The sequence below is a fragment of the Tachysurus fulvidraco genome, chromosome 24 (genome assembly GCF_022655615.1).
Source record: "Tachysurus fulvidraco isolate hzauxx_2018 chromosome 24, HZAU_PFXX_2.0, whole genome shotgun sequence".
In the NCBI taxonomy this organism is placed as follows: Eukaryota; Metazoa; Chordata; class Actinopteri; order Siluriformes; family Bagridae; genus Tachysurus; species Tachysurus fulvidraco.
Window position 1 is genome coordinate 17,458,367 of NC_062541.1, and position 15,522 is coordinate 17,473,888.

The 15,522-nt window shown below is 45.0% G+C and overlaps 1 protein-coding gene across 11 annotated transcripts in view; it reads right to left on the minus strand.

Moving 5' to 3' along the window:
- Positions 1 to 388: 388 nt before the first annotated feature.
- LOC113655756 (dedicator of cytokinesis protein 7-like) overlaps positions 389 to 15,522 on the minus strand; it is a 46,343-nt gene continuing 31,209 nt past the window's right edge. For 3 of the 11 annotated variants that reach the window (XM_047808298.1, XM_047808294.1, XM_047808301.1), the window contains 25 exons: positions 14,090 to 14,230; positions 13,808 to 13,921; positions 13,507 to 13,677; positions 12,875 to 13,014; positions 12,600 to 12,772; positions 11,721 to 11,869; positions 11,258 to 11,440; positions 10,052 to 10,178; positions 9,593 to 9,677; positions 9,404 to 9,500; positions 9,125 to 9,259; positions 7,556 to 7,708; positions 7,307 to 7,465; positions 7,110 to 7,210; positions 6,835 to 7,027; positions 5,332 to 5,475; positions 5,022 to 5,153; positions 4,760 to 4,774; positions 4,265 to 4,390; positions 4,086 to 4,175; positions 3,750 to 3,986; positions 3,513 to 3,656; positions 3,324 to 3,430; positions 3,072 to 3,248; positions 389 to 1,606 (listed from right to left, as the gene is read on the minus strand). In XM_047808298.1, the coding sequence (XP_047664254.1) occupies positions 1,564 to 1,606; positions 3,072 to 3,248; positions 3,324 to 3,430; positions 3,513 to 3,656; positions 3,750 to 3,986; positions 4,086 to 4,175; positions 4,265 to 4,390; positions 4,760 to 4,774; positions 5,022 to 5,153; positions 5,332 to 5,475; positions 6,835 to 7,027; positions 7,110 to 7,210; positions 7,307 to 7,465; positions 7,556 to 7,708; positions 9,125 to 9,259; positions 9,404 to 9,500; positions 9,593 to 9,677; positions 10,052 to 10,178; positions 11,258 to 11,440; positions 11,721 to 11,869; positions 12,600 to 12,772; positions 12,875 to 13,014; positions 13,507 to 13,677; positions 13,808 to 13,921; positions 14,090 to 14,230 (3,336 nt within the window). In that variant the 3' untranslated portion in view covers positions 389 to 1,563. Of the gene's footprint in view, positions 1,607 to 2,519; positions 2,996 to 3,071; positions 3,249 to 3,323; positions 3,431 to 3,512; positions 3,657 to 3,749; positions 3,987 to 4,085; positions 4,176 to 4,264; positions 4,391 to 4,759; positions 4,775 to 5,021; positions 5,154 to 5,331; positions 5,476 to 6,834; positions 7,028 to 7,109; positions 7,211 to 7,306; positions 7,466 to 7,555; positions 7,709 to 9,124; positions 9,260 to 9,403; positions 9,501 to 9,592; positions 9,678 to 10,051; positions 10,179 to 11,257; positions 11,441 to 11,720; positions 11,870 to 12,599; positions 12,773 to 12,874; positions 13,015 to 13,506; positions 13,678 to 13,807; positions 13,922 to 14,089; positions 14,231 to 15,522 lie in introns of those variants that run through there. The other 8 variants (XM_047808299.1, XM_047808296.1, XM_047808293.1 and 5 more) reach the window with 3 other exon arrangements.

Below are 15,522 nucleotides of genomic sequence, written 5' to 3' on the forward strand. Positions count from 1 at the left end.
AATCTTCTGTTTCACAGCAGTTAAACTGAAAACTAAAAGAAAACCCAACCACAGTCACGTGAAGATTAAAATATTCATTAAAAACAAACACACAAAAAAATTAAAACAATTTCTTCACTCATCTGGAGTATTCACTTTATCCTCAACAGCTCGAACCCCCTGAAAACTGGGTGTGAAGCAGGAACACACCCTAGATGGGGCACCAGGGCATCACACAGCACCATACACACATTCATAAACTGTCTGACACACAGGGGTCATTTAAAGTAGGCAATTTTCCTACAAGCATGTTTTTACTAGACAGGATGAACCTGGACAAAAAGCACACAGACACAGAGATCATGTAAAAAAAAATGCCTGGATTTAGTAATGAAACACTCCACAAGTGTACGGATTAAGAAATTTAATACAATTAGTAAAAAAGAGAAATGTACAGAAATAAAAAATAGTTAGCAACAGTAGCAGAAATAAACAGCAGGCATCACATGGGCAATAAAATTCAATTAGCGATGTTAATATGAAGACTATCAGTAGTTGAATGAAGAGTGAGACTGTACACTCCTGCAGCTTCCCACCACCGGATCATGTTTCTCCTCTCTCTCTCTCTCTCTCTCTCTCTCTCTCTCTCTCTCCACTCACGCTAGCTCTAATACAGAAAGTGACATTACGCTTTTGTGCATTTCATACATTTTAAACCAAAAAAACAACCAACAAACAAACAAAAACTCATGAATATACTGGAGTGAGTGCAGATCTATGAACACAGTGTAAATCTTTAACAGTGCAGTGTCAGAGCCCATTCATGCTCCGCTTTATATTTCTATACGATGCCCCGAACTCCAGGTTTCCCCATGTGGTCTGTAGCCATCGGCATACGAGGTAAATGATTAACGTGGGAATGTAAAAGTCCAACAGTTCGAGCCAAGCCACTTAGGGCTTAGGGAGGAGGTTTTTAAGCAGTTATCATCCTCACTCCCAGAGCCATGGGAGAGAAATAACATGTTTAAACATTCTGAAAACAGATAAATGTTATCTTGGGGCATGTTGGTGAAACATTACAGCTTTGGTTGGGCTCAGATTCACAAAGTGCAAGCAGTTACTTACCCCACATTACAGGGCTCTTGACTCATTTCTCTCAAACAGATGGACACACACACACACATACACACACACACATACACACATACATACACACACACACACACACACACACACACACACACACACACACACACACACACACACACACACACACACACACACACACAAATACACACACAAGAAAAGAAGGAAGTGCAGCAGACTATTTAGATTCCCATGTTCAGCAAAACCTAAAATTATCAGCAGTCGTCCTGAAGAGGACTCATTTTTGAAGCGAGTCCCTCGAGGCTGCCTGAGCCATCACTGCCCTGCCTCCAGAGAGCCAACAAGGCTGTGTTTATACCAAAGATAACCCTTCTGAGTAAACATACGTTCGACAGCAGAGGGCTCATGCCCAGTGTAGGAGAAAGCAGTCTGGAGCCTGGCCGAGGGGGTTGGCCCGACTTCTCTTTTTGGTGTTATTTAACAGTCTGTCCGCCGAAAACTGGACCTGCCAAGAGAATTCCTGTAGCATGAGAAGAAAGAGGGAGGAAGATGTCAGAGATCTGAGTGAGTGAGGAGGCAGAATGTAAGGAAAATGATGCTCACAGGAGCGACAACCAGGGAGCAGAAAAATATATCAGATGAACAGTATATCCCTTCTGTGTGCTAGTGTGTGTGACACTGTGTATGTGCGTGTGGGTGTGAGTCTGTGTGCTAGTGTGAGTGTGCTAGTGTGAGTGTGTGTGTGTGTGCTAGTGTGAGTGTGTGTGTGAGTGTGCTAGTGTGAGTGTGTGTGTGTGTGTGAGTCTGTGTGCTAGTGCGAGTGTGCTTGTGTGTGTGTGTGTGTGAGAGAGAGTCTGTGTGTGTGTCTGTGTGAGTCTGTGTGCTAGTGTGAGTGTGTGTGTGTGTGTGTATGTGAGTGTGTGTGTGTGTGTAAGTGTGTGTGAGAGAGTCTGTGTGTGTGTATGTGTTACTGTGAGTGTGTGTGTGTGTGTGTGTGAGAGAGAGAGTCTGTGTGTGTGTGTGTGTGTGTGTGTGTGTGTGTGTGTGTGTGTGAGTGTTAGTGTGCATGAGTGTGTGTGAGTGTGTGTGTTAGTGTGAGTGTTAGTGTGAGTGTGTGTGTGTGAGTGTTAGTGTGCATGAGTGTGTGTGAGTGTGTGTGTTAGTGTGAGTGTGTGTGTGTGAGTGTTAGTGTGCATGAGTGTGTGTGTTAGTGTGTTTGTGTGTGTGAGTGTTAGTGTGCATGAGTGTGTGTGAGTGTGTGTGTTAGTGTGTGTGTGTGTAAGAGAGTCTGTGTGTGTGTGTATGTGTTTGTTAGTGTGAGTGTGTGTGAGTGTGTGTTAGTGTGAGTGTGTGTGAGTGAGAGAGTCTGTGTGTGTGTGTGTGTGTGTTAGTGTGAGTGCGTGTGAGAGAGTCTGTGTGTGTGTGTGTGTGTGTGTGTTAGTGTGAGTGCGTGTGTGTGTGTGTGAGTGCGTGTGTGAGTGCGTGTATGTGTGTGTTAGTGTTAGTGTGTGTGTGTGTGCGTGAGAGTGTGTGTGTATATACACACATACTGATGCATAAACAAACCTATCTGTGGACCTGAAGACGAGAATGAGACGTGTTTTTGTCATCAGGTCCACAGAGAGACATGACATCCTTATACACACCTGTATGTGTCATGCTGCTAGGCTTTTACGTGGAATTTCACAATGATAATGTGACTAAATTCTGAAAGTCAAACATTTGCCAGGGTAAAGTTTTTTTACTTGGCAAGCTATTATAGATAAATATAGGCTTTTAAATATGGCACTTGGATATAAATAAGACATTCGTCAAAGCCAAGCTCAAGCTCTCGGACATGGACAAGTATAGAAGAACAAATTAGTCTGCTGTCTGGCTTTTTCCCCTCACAGGCCTACAACCCCGAGTCCTGAAAAAAAGAGTGTGCAGTGTTTGTTTAAGCCCAGTTTTTAAAATATAATGAGTTGGTTTAAGTGCTGCGTTACCTATGTGTAGGTGTGTTAGGCAGGATCTGAACGGCTCGATAGAGCTGAGGGATCTTGCGGTTAATGAGAGGACACAGAGCCTCCTTCAGCTTACTGTAGTTCCTCTCTAGTTCCCTGTGGTACTCCTTCTGGTCCGGTCCAATCAGAGCCTTGTTCTTCCTCAAGGCGTCCTCACATCTGTAATTGTGGATAATTATGGTAAGTAACTGCAAGTGTGTATGTGTGTGTGTGTGTGTGTGTGTGTTTCTTCACCTCTTCATTAAGTCCTTAAAGCAAAGACGCAGCTTGTTATGATGTCGAAAGAGTTTTGGATCTTCTGGGATTTCCGACAGGAACACCTGGGCCACCTCGAGAGGACCCTGAAGACACCAATGATGTTAGTGAAGTTTCTACATGAACATATAACTAAATACACAACAGAACATGGTGTATTAAGCTTGCCTGGTTAACAGTGGTGCCCACACAACCTTGAAGCACCATCTGCAGCATCTTGGAGTCTGAAGGATCCTGGTGTGTGGCAAAGGCAAGCTCCTGTGTCTTCTTCTGCATGTCCTCAATAGCCACTTCGATGGGAACGAGGATTATCTGAGAGAATGGAGAGATGGGGTATGAACAGACGAACCAAAGGCGCACACGTACAATCCCAACCCCAAACCCCAGCCCTATACGTGCAGGCACCTCTTCCTTTTGGATGACGTTGATGCGGGTCTTGATGTAAGGGAAGGCGTGTGAGGTGGTCAGGATGGTCTTCCGTTTGTACTGCTCGTGCAGATCACCGTGCGCACGGCCGTCTAGAGTAAACGGTGTGCAGAACATGAACATGCGCAGGTTGTAGTTCTTGTCGAAATACGTGATGCGCTCCTTCAGCTCGTACGTGTCGAAGAAGGGCTCCACGTATGTAATTTGTAGGTACGCCTGCCGACCAGCACACAAACACAAGGTTCAGCGTTAAACAAAGAGAGCTTCAGGCAGCCAAATGATCACAGGAGTAAAATAAGTACTTCTGAGTCTGACCTTATTGGGGTCCAGTTTGTTCTTGTCCACAGGGTTGGAGTCCTTGATAATCTCCACAACTTCATCACCAAAGCGTTCAGAGTAGAACTCCTAATCATTATAGCAGGTAAAAAGGAATTTATTTAATTTGCCTGTTAATATGTTTTGAGTTGGTCAGGAATGTTTTCAGTGTGACTCGCCTCCAGCCGGTGCGAAATCTCAGCCAGTTTCGTGATAGAAGGCTCCTTATACACAAACTCCTGTTCATCTAGATCACCAAAGCGGCAGCCATAAAAACCCACACGGAAATACGTCCCAAACATCCTCTACACCCTGCAGGAGGAAGGAAAAATGAACAGAGGGATAGATAGAGAGACAGACGGATAGAAAGCGAGAAAAGGGTGGGGGGTGGAGATGAGAGAGAAGGAGGAAAAAGATCATTCTTGTGTCATTCTTGGGAAATGTTCTTACAAAAGTGTGTACAAGGGAATATTTCTGAGGACCGTATGAGGCAATAGTAGCTTTTTTTTTTATTTTGCACTCACCAGAGACGTCCATCCATCACGGTGCAGGACAAGGAGATAACGAAACAAAAAGACAAGGAAGAGGAGTGTGTGAGAGAAAATGCTGACTTTATCATATGATAAACACAATAAAACAGATGTAGATTATAGATGTGGTGTTAACAGTTGTACCTCCCATCCTGAACTCTGCACACACAGCCGGGACAGCACATGAACACAAGACACAGAGAATTAAACGGACATGTGATCAATAACCCTATAGAGAATACCGTGGCCAGAAAGTGCTAGAAGGAACACCAATGTTAAGTCTTGCTAGCTGTTTGTCAGTACCTTTGACTAATTATTAGCCACTTTAAGTTTTGATGGAAGTGCATAAAGTGTAGCTTTACTGTGGCCTTGTAACTGTGGGGGGAAACAAAGTCACTCGACAGACCTGATTGTAGATCTTGTTGAAGGCGTCCTGCAGCTTGCCGTGGATGGAGGCCAGCTTCTTAAAGTCTCTGTTGGCCTCATGGATGGGGCAGAGAATCTTATAGACTTCATTTATGGCTTCATACATACCAGCCTGGGGTACACACAAACCACCAGTTATTCATGTAAAACACACACACACACACACACACACACACTATATATATATATGTGTGTGTGTATGTATATATAACAAAACCTATACGCAGGCATTAAGAATGGTCTATTTAATGGAGTAGTGAGAAGGTTGACTCGATGCCTCGTGCCCTCACCATGTTAAAGGAGGCTGCTGCTTGTTCCAGTAACCCCACCAGTCCAACCTCACTGAAATATTTCCCTGCACAGATGCCCTCTTCCTCCGGGGAAAGGATGTCATCAGACACAGCGGACTCCTCCAGTACGTTAGAGGAGATACTCTGCGTATCCACACCCATGAAACACAGTGTGATTTACACCAACATGCACTATTTAAAAATCTGACTTGCATATAAATATATATATAAAGCACATGAATCATCACACTAAATTAGAACACATACTAAACTGGGCTTTACATTTCACCCTAGTACACCATCATGCAGTATGATCCTCACTTCTATGAGCCTCAAATGATGACAAAAAACAGATTTTTTTTTCCCCCAAAAAGTCAAATCCATCATTCGGAAACCAGGTGGAATAAATAGAACACCACCATACAATTCAGCAGCATGTAGAATGAGCTTAACCTGCTGGACAGATGGCCTGACATTGATCTGAACAATATCTGAGTATAAAGTGGAGCTCATCACAGTTTCCCAGATCCTGTGGCAGTAAAACAAGCCCCAACCTTCCCCACCAGGTCGGACACGTTTTAATGAGGTGTTTGTGGTGATACACTGTGTGTAGGTTTCACCAAACCTCGTGCACGGCATCATGACAAAACATCTCCACCTTGGTCTGAGCAGCCCAGAGGATATTGTTCCAGGAGCTTTGTGGTATGTTAAGCTCCATATTTTGTTCAGAGAGACGGGGCATTTTCCTGGCTACCCTTCCAGGAAAGCCATACTTACTAAACATTTATTATGCTTTATTATGCTGTAGGTCACATGTGTAAATGTTTATATCTCTGAGAATTAAGCAGTCTGACTTGACTCACTCCTGGTGTCAGGGGCTGCTTGGACGTTTCCCCCATCTGACCACCAGAGGGCACCTGGCAGGAGTAGTTATTTATCTCTCTCATTATGATGTGCTTTTGTTGTGTGTTGTGGTTTTCCTCCCGTATTCTTGCCACACCTGCCCTGTTGCTCTCTCCCACCTTTCCCCCTTTTCTGTTCCTCTGATTATTTCTCCTATACACACCTGTTGATTAGTGTCTTAGTACCTGGATTTGTTCCCATTTTCTCTCCTGACACCTGGTAAACAACCCTGATCACTGTAGTTTGGCCTTTATCGCACAGATGAGCAGCTACTACGGCTTCTCTGAGGTCAGGGCTGATGTCCTTACATCATGACTGCGTTTATAGACTCAGTCACACTTCTTAATGATGAACGAATCCTGTGTATTTTATTAGTAACACCTGGCTGATAAGTAATAATCGTGGAGGCTTATTTTTCCTTCCTGGTTTACTTTATGGAGAAAAATGACAAAATATTGAATTCCGTTGTGTCACCTGAAGTGATGTGTTTGTTTACAGTGACTAGTGAGGACAACATGTCTGGTATTTAGGTCCTTAGAAATACTTTAACTTTGATTTTTCCCAAGATCGTACATATTTAAGCAAACAAAACTGCCCTACCTGGAAAGAGACGCAGCCGATGGGGAGGTAGCGACAGTCCTCCAGCATGTTGAGGTACTCGGCTACGAGGGCGGCACTGTGGACCAGGCAGTGTGCAGCTTCAGCATGGTTTCCTCTCTCCGAGTGCTTTCCAGCCATGTTCTGTAGCCAGGTGAGACGCAGGTCTGGAGAGTTCTGGTAGCCCTTGGCGATCCTTATCCACAAAAACAAAAAAGTGGATGTACACACATGGCAAGCTTTATACAGATGTACAGCTGTAGGATGAGACAGCTCACCTGTACATGAGGTCCAGAAGCATCTCAGGGTCCTGCTGATGCTCCTTCATCTTCACCGTGTCAGTGAGAATCATGTGCAGGTTGAACACAAGGTCCTGGACCTGCCGGGAAAACTAAAAAGCTAAGAACCCGAGAGGAAAGAAGACATAGTGACAGGTGAGGACAGAGGACTGTGTGTTAGGGTGTGGGAGTAGAACCTGCTCTGGGAAGGGTGAGTCTCGAAGCTCCAGATCTTCTTCTGCATAGGTGAGAATGGTCTTGAGGGAGCGGCGGAGATGTTCTTCGTTGAAGTTTTGGGAGGTGCCCACCAGTGATGATAGAGACATGGTGACCTGCATCTTCACGCGTGCAAAGTTCTGTGGGAAGAAACCACATGAACTACCGACTGTCTGTTCTCACTCCTTACAAGTGTGTTTGAGTCCTAGGTCTGAGTGCTCGGGTCTCACATTGCCGATCTCAAAGTTCTGTCTCATGAGCAGGTAGAGTGAAGCACTGGCGTGACTGCGGACAGAGCTGATGCTGCTGCTGCAGTGACGCAGTAAACGCAGACAAAGATCAGCACACAGCTCCGTGTCCTCCTCAAACAGCATCTCTGGGAACTGTACACACAGATATACACACACACACACACACACACACACACACACACACACACACACACACACACACACACACACACACATACACAGATATACACACACACATACACAGACACACAGATACACAGATATATACACACACACACACACACACACAGATATACACACACACACACAGATACACACACACAAACACACACATATACACACAAACACACACAAACACACACACACAGATACACACACACACACAGATATACACACACACAGATATACACACACAAACTCACACACAGATACACACACACACACACAGATACACACACACACACAGATACACAGATATACACACACACAAACACATACACAGATACACACACACACACACACAGATACACACACACACAGATACACACACACACACACACACACACACACACACACACACACACACACACACCATTAAGGACATGGTAATACTGCAGGAGTAAATAAGAGTATATCGTCTCTCATTTTAATATCTCAGAACATTACAGATTAGAAACAGATGACTGTCAGTATTTTTACACCATTAACCCCACTGGTATGTAAATACACACTCTGCTCGATCTGCTCTACAACTTACACATAAAGAACAACACAGCAATGGACGATTTTTCACAGGTTTTAAAACTGCATTGTTGGCCATTTTTGTTAACAAACCAAAGTGCTTGTTACAGGAACCGTGTGGAACATACAGCAGTCATGAACAGTCAGAGCTCATGAACTCTGGCCAGACTGGGCTGAACTGACGGGACGGCTAAAGGAAAAGAACTGTGTACCAAAGTGGTCAAGAGGAAACCATCTCCTCATGTTAATGTACAACACTAACACTGAAACAGATGAGCTACATCAGGCTACATCAGGTTCTACTACACACCATCAGGTCAGCTAACAGGAAGAGTTACTGGCAAATATCACCTGGTCTGATGAATCTCAAGTTCGGCTCTGAGCCAAAGAAAGGGTCAGAAGTGACCTAATAAAGTGGCCAGTGAGTGTAAATTATATGTAGACTTCAAGTACCATCTTTTTTACCCTAAGTACCACACACACACACACACACACACACACAAACACACACACACAAACACCCACACCCACCCCCACACAAACACACACAAACACACACACAAACACCCACACACAAACCCCCCCCCACACACAAACACACACACACAAACACCCACACCCACCCCCACACAAACACACACACAAACACCCACACACAAACTCCCCCCCACACACAAACACACACACAAACACACACACAAACCCCCCCCCCCACACCCAAACACACACACACACACACACACACACACACACACACACACACACACACACACACACACACACACACACACACACACACACACACACCTTGAAGACCAGGGCTCTCTGTGTAGTAAAGCAGTGTTGTAGAAAAAGGGCGCTCTGGTTGCCAGCCATACTGTGGAGAAGTACTCTCAGCACTCCACCCAGCACACTCTCCTTCTGCTCAGACAGCTCCACCGTCTGAGACACACAGACACACAAACACACACACACACACACAAATGCATTTTTGGATCAGAGCTTCACTTCCAAGTTTCTAACACTTATAATTATAAACGGTTGCTCAGGAGCAGCAAACAGCAACAGAATGAGGAACAGCTTTACTTTGACGATGATCTCCAGAGTGTCCAAGACAATTAAGGAAGCTTCAGTTGCCAAGTTTCCATCCACCACTGACTCTTGCTCCATCTCTGCTTTTGTTCTACACACACATGAATACACTATGAACTCATCTGAGGACTTACATACACAATTTCAACCTGGATCTCTGCAAAGAAAAAAAAAAAGACTCACTTGTCAACTCGGTCTGCATTCTGTCTCCAGTGAGTGACGTTCTTCCTCCAGCGTACATTCTCCTGGCCACCATAAGGGCTCCTTTCTGCAGACAACACAGTTAAGACAAGATCTCGTTCAAGCTTTTGTCCCTGTACATCACTGTGGCTGAAGCGGTTAAGGGTCTGGGTTGAGGATCAGGGTTCGAACCCCAGCATTTCCCTAATCTAGCAAGAACATTTGCCTGTGTAAGGCTAGCTTGTCTACAAATAGGTGTCTTAGCCAGTTAAGCCATGGGATCACGTCAACTCTTCCCTACGTTCTCTCCTTTCTCCTCAAGAGCTAGCAGACTAAGCTAACCTAAAGTAGCTGAGATACCAAATCACACACACACATACACAAGGATGCCACTAGATAACTTGTTACAGTAGTGTAATAAAGTTTTTAACCTCTAATCCTGTTCCCACAAAAGACATTTACCCCGACAGCGGCGGACCATCTCCTGACGAGCACCGATCGTGCCGAGGATGGCTTCCTCCAGACGAGCTTTCATATCCTGGGACTTCTTAAATGTCAGACTGTTGATCCGCTCCAGAGCCTTCTTACCCTGAGCGAGCGCGAGCACACACACACACACACACACACACAGCACAAACACACACACACAGCACAAACACACACACACACACACACACAAAACACACACACACACACACAAAACACACAGCACAAACACACACACAGCACAAACACACACAGCACAGCACAAACACACACACACAGCACAAACACACACAGCACAAACACACACACAGCACAAACACACACACACACACAGCACAAACACACACACACACACAGCACAAACACACACACACAGCACAAACACACACACACACACAGCACAAACACACACACACACACACACAGCACAAACACACAAACACACAAACACACACAGCACAAACACACACAGCACAAACACACACAGCACAAACACACACAGCACAAACACACACAGCACAAACACACACAGCACAAACACAGCACAAACAGCACACACACACAGCACAAACAGCACACACACACAGCACAAACAGCACACACACAGCACAAACAGCACACACACACAGCACAAACAGCACACACACACAGCACAAACACACACACAGCACAAACACACAAACAGCACAAACACACAAACAGCACAAACACACACACAGCACAGCACAAACAGCACACACACAGCACAGCACAAACAGCACACACACAGCACAAACAGCACACACACACACACAGCACAAACAGCGCACACACACACACACACAGCACAACCAGCACACACACACACACACACACACACACACAGCACAACCAGCACACACACACACACACACACACACACACAGCACAAACAGCGCACACACACACAGCACAACCAGCACACACACACAGCACAACCAGCACACACAACCAGCGCACACACACACACACACACACACACACACACACACACACACACACACACACACACACACACACACACACAGAGCACAAAAAAAGAAAATTGGTTAATGGCAGCTGCTTCCTACACTTTGTGTTATATTCCTGTATATTGTGAACCTTTACTCGACGTTTGCTTTAAGACGTCAGGGATAAGTGACTCCCAGGTCCCCGGTGAAGTACCTTGTACTCAAAGCAGGAGATGGCGAGGTGAAGAAGGTCGAGCAGTCGGTTGATGTGCAGTACAGACAGCTCTGAGAGCCAGCGTTCCAGCAAGGCCGCGTCAGCATTCTTCAGCACCCACAGAACACACACCAGCAGAGTCCTGCTGCACTCGATGGACAGAGTAGTGCACTGACGGCCCAACTAAACACACACACACACACACACACACACACACACACACGTAACTGCTATAGACTGACTGCACAGTGACTGTTTCAGCAGTCACAAAGGATGCTCTTAACATTCCTCAAAGCTAAAAGATGACACGGCTTCATTTCCCTACAATATTCTCATGAAGTGAACGTTGTGCTCAATGTCTCATATTTAAGAACAAAGACGCAAAGGCAAGCCACCTAGTGGCACAGAGTAGTACTGCAGAAGGGGAGAAATATTTTCAAAAGAACAGGTTAATGTTGCTCACCAGTGAAGTCAGTGTGTAGGGACTGACTTTGGAATACGGAAGCGGTGAGCCGGCGATCGCCATAGCGACAGACGAACTGATGGTGCTGTTCTCCGGATCACCTTCATCAAAAACTACAGAAGTGTGGCGCATACGCTGAGGTGAGGGGTCTAAGGGAGAAAAAATGACTTTAAATAGAAAGAATAGAAAGCTCCTGAAACAAGAAACAGTGAGAACACACTGCTGAGGTCATACGCTGATGTACACACCTTACAGAATCTGAATTAATATCGTCTTAAAAATAATAAATTCAGGGATCGTTACAATTGCATTTTGTTTCTATCATGTGAATCATTTATTTCAGAGCCTCACATCAATCAGATGATTATATAAAGTAAAAAACATGATAATAACTGAATTTACACACATAAAGCAGGACAAAGTGAACGTACACTCGGGGCTTTTACCTCATTAGCCAACAGTTTTTATGTTTAGTGACAGTTATTTACGAGTCCCTGGTTTGTCCTGAGCGCTTGTTCACAGAAAATCCTCCTCCAGCTCCTGCAGTCTCTGCTTTTCCAGCATCTTCTGCATCTTTGTCACCTTTCACGTTTTACAGAAGGTGCAAACTTTCACATCACACGTTCACATGCCGGCTCTTAACGTATCGTGCTGCCTTCTCGAGACGCAGTGAATGTGACGGTGACTGTGCTCAGTGTGGAAGGATCTCATCGGCATTCAGAGCAGTTTTTATTCAAAATAATGCAGAAATAATAATAATAATAATAAATAATCCCTCTTTATGATTATTAAAATGTTGCAGACTCTGCAAGGTGTCAAAACTTCTGACCTCAACTGTGAAAGTTCAAAGAGAAAATCAGCACTTTGGCTTTATCTCACCAGTGAAATCATGGAGCTGGGACAGCGCTTCCATGACAACAGGAATGAGTGGCAGGTAGAGCTGAGCGATATGAGCTCGGACCTGGGGGTCGGTGTGGCGAGGGTCTGAATCATGACTGCACAGGAGAGCGTGCACCGCGCTGATCGCCTTCTTGTGTAGGAAGAACATGCTGCTGGAGTGACAGTGAATTAGGTTAGTCAGATGTGTGTGTGTGTGTGTGTGTGTGTGTGTGTGTGTGTGTGTGTATATATGTGTGTGTGTGTGTGTGTGTTACCCTTCTCCATCAGGCTCCAGGATGAGAGCGAGCTCAGACAGTACTAAACCAGACAGGAAATGCTGCTGGCGAAAAGGCACGGAGAGCTCAAACATACTGACTACACCCTGGTCCTGCACGGCACATGAGAACGCTGAACTCTGAAAACAGTGAGGTGGAGAGAGAGAGAGAGAGAGAGAGAGAGAGAGAGAGAGAGAGAGAGAGAGAGAGAAGGGGGGTTGAGGGAGACAGAGAGAGGGAGGGAGGAAGGGAAGAAAGAGAGAGAAAAGGAAGGGACAGAGAAAAGGGAGAGAGAGAGAGAGAGAGAGAGAGAGAGAGAACAATGTTTATTTTTGAGGAATGACATCACTGTAATTCAGTCGAGTCACGTGTCACTGCTGACAGAACTGTGGCTCCGTGTTTGTGACACACACAGAAAATAAATTTGCTGACTTGTGTCAGTGTGTGTGTCTGTAGGGATGTGGTAGCCTAGTGGTTAAGGTGTTGGGCAAATGGGAAGGTGGTGTGTTCGATTCCTACGTCCCCTGAACAAGGCCCTTAAGCCTCAATTTCTCAGTTGTATAAAAATGAGATAAAATGTAAGTCGCTCTGAATAAGGGTGTCTGCTAAATGCTGTAAATGTAAATGTGTACCTGTGAGGTGGTGGAGGAGGTTGAAGGTGACGGAGAGGATGGAGGGCTGAGGGTGGCGCATGGCAGGTTGAGAGTGACGTAGTGCTCATGACTACATACTATACGTAAGAAGTTCAGCCTCAGAGCCATCAGAGAGCTTGGGTTCTGAGTCGTGTGCAGTTTATTGGAAATCTAAGACACACACACACACACACACACACACACACACACACACACACACACACACACACACACACACACACACACTTGTTCAGATACACTCATAAGAAGAATGCAGTGGGAATGTTTAGTATGCTCGCACCTGCTTGTAGTAAGTGCGGATGAGATTAAACACAAATCCCCGATCCAGGAGAGACAGCAGGTCATTGAGGAAGAACGCCAGGCTGCTGTTTAATCTTTCCACCAGCTCGACATCCTGAAACACACACATGCGCGCGCGCGCACACACACACACACACACACACACACACACACACACACACACACACACACACACACACACACACACACACACAGTTACAAAGAAGCTGTGCTAGTCTGGGAAATGAGATCTTGCTTGTAAAAGTTCATCTGTAAACTTTACCTTGTGGTGTCTGCTGGCTATATCTGCACTGATGGCACACACCAAGGCAGCGATATCGTCCACAAACCGGTCGGGAAAACGCTGACGTCTCGGAAGCTCCAGCTTGGACGTAATGAAGAGATGATGAGCCATGCTCTTCACCTGGAAGTGAGAGGAGAGAAGAGTCATTAATAAACACGTTCCACTGAACATTTCTGCAGCTCGTCCTCACGATCGACTGTTAAATAAAGTTTAGTGTTCGGTGATTAACAGAGACGTGGATTAAACCGAACCAGTGTCACGTTAAATGAAGCTTGTCCTCCTGGTTACAGTTATATACATCAGCAGGTGTCGCAGTTATTCATCATGATAAATTTGGAGCCAGGCGAAAATCTAGACAGAAATTCAACTCACTTGAAGTTCTTCCTACTTTAGTTCCTCTTCTTGTTATTTACAGACCTCCGGGACCATGTTCTGAAACCTAGTTGTTTCTTTAGACAATGCAGTAATGGCTGAACTTTAATATTCATTTTGAGGAGTTAGAAGATCCTCTGAGAACGGCAGTCGTTTCCATCTGAGATTCTTTATTGGTGAAGCAGAACTTAGGACCCACTCATAATGGACGTCACGCCTTTGAGCTCTTCTAACACTCAGATTAAATATAGAATGATCATTATCTCATGACTCAGTACATCTCACCGTGTTAACCTACGTTCACAGCTGTTACTGCAGAGAGATTTAACAACAGTCTCCCAGAATATCATCCATGATCGGATCGCCGTCTGACCCGCAGGACTTCACTACACCCAAGATATTGTAGCTCCAATTAAAAGGGAACTGATTCAATAAAATTAGCTAGTCAAAAAAACTTGCACTCTGGTACGATGACAAAATACAAACTTTAATGGCGTCAAACTAAATCATCTGCATTAGGATTAGCATGGAAGGAAAGCCTTCATAGCTACAGAAAAACTCGTATTGTGACTACATCAGTGTATTTCTCCACCCTTATTAAAGATAACAAAAATAATCCTACATAGGAAAAGCACACACCATCTATGTGTAGCAGTTATGACTTCATGATTTATTGTTGGTTAAAGTGGTAAATGACCTGTTACTGCCCTCTGATCAGCACTGTGTCTGTGCTGGTGTTGCTTATCTTAGTGCAGCCTTTGTCTTGTTCTTAAGTCTAGACCAGCGACGTTTTGGTGCTACTTAAGAACCACTTTTCCTGGTTCAGAGCCGGTGCTTTGTTTGTCGAAAAAGAAAGAACTGGTTCTAAATTAGGCTCCGGACCTGCACTCGAACTGCCTCGGGGGAAAAGGGGCACAATTGAACAGATCACTATCAGTTTGTAGACCTAAATGGTGACTCGAAACAACTCTGCGTGTTCACAGACACTCTGTGAGGAAAGACAAGTTACTGACTTCTCTCTTTACAGTGTGAGTCTGTGG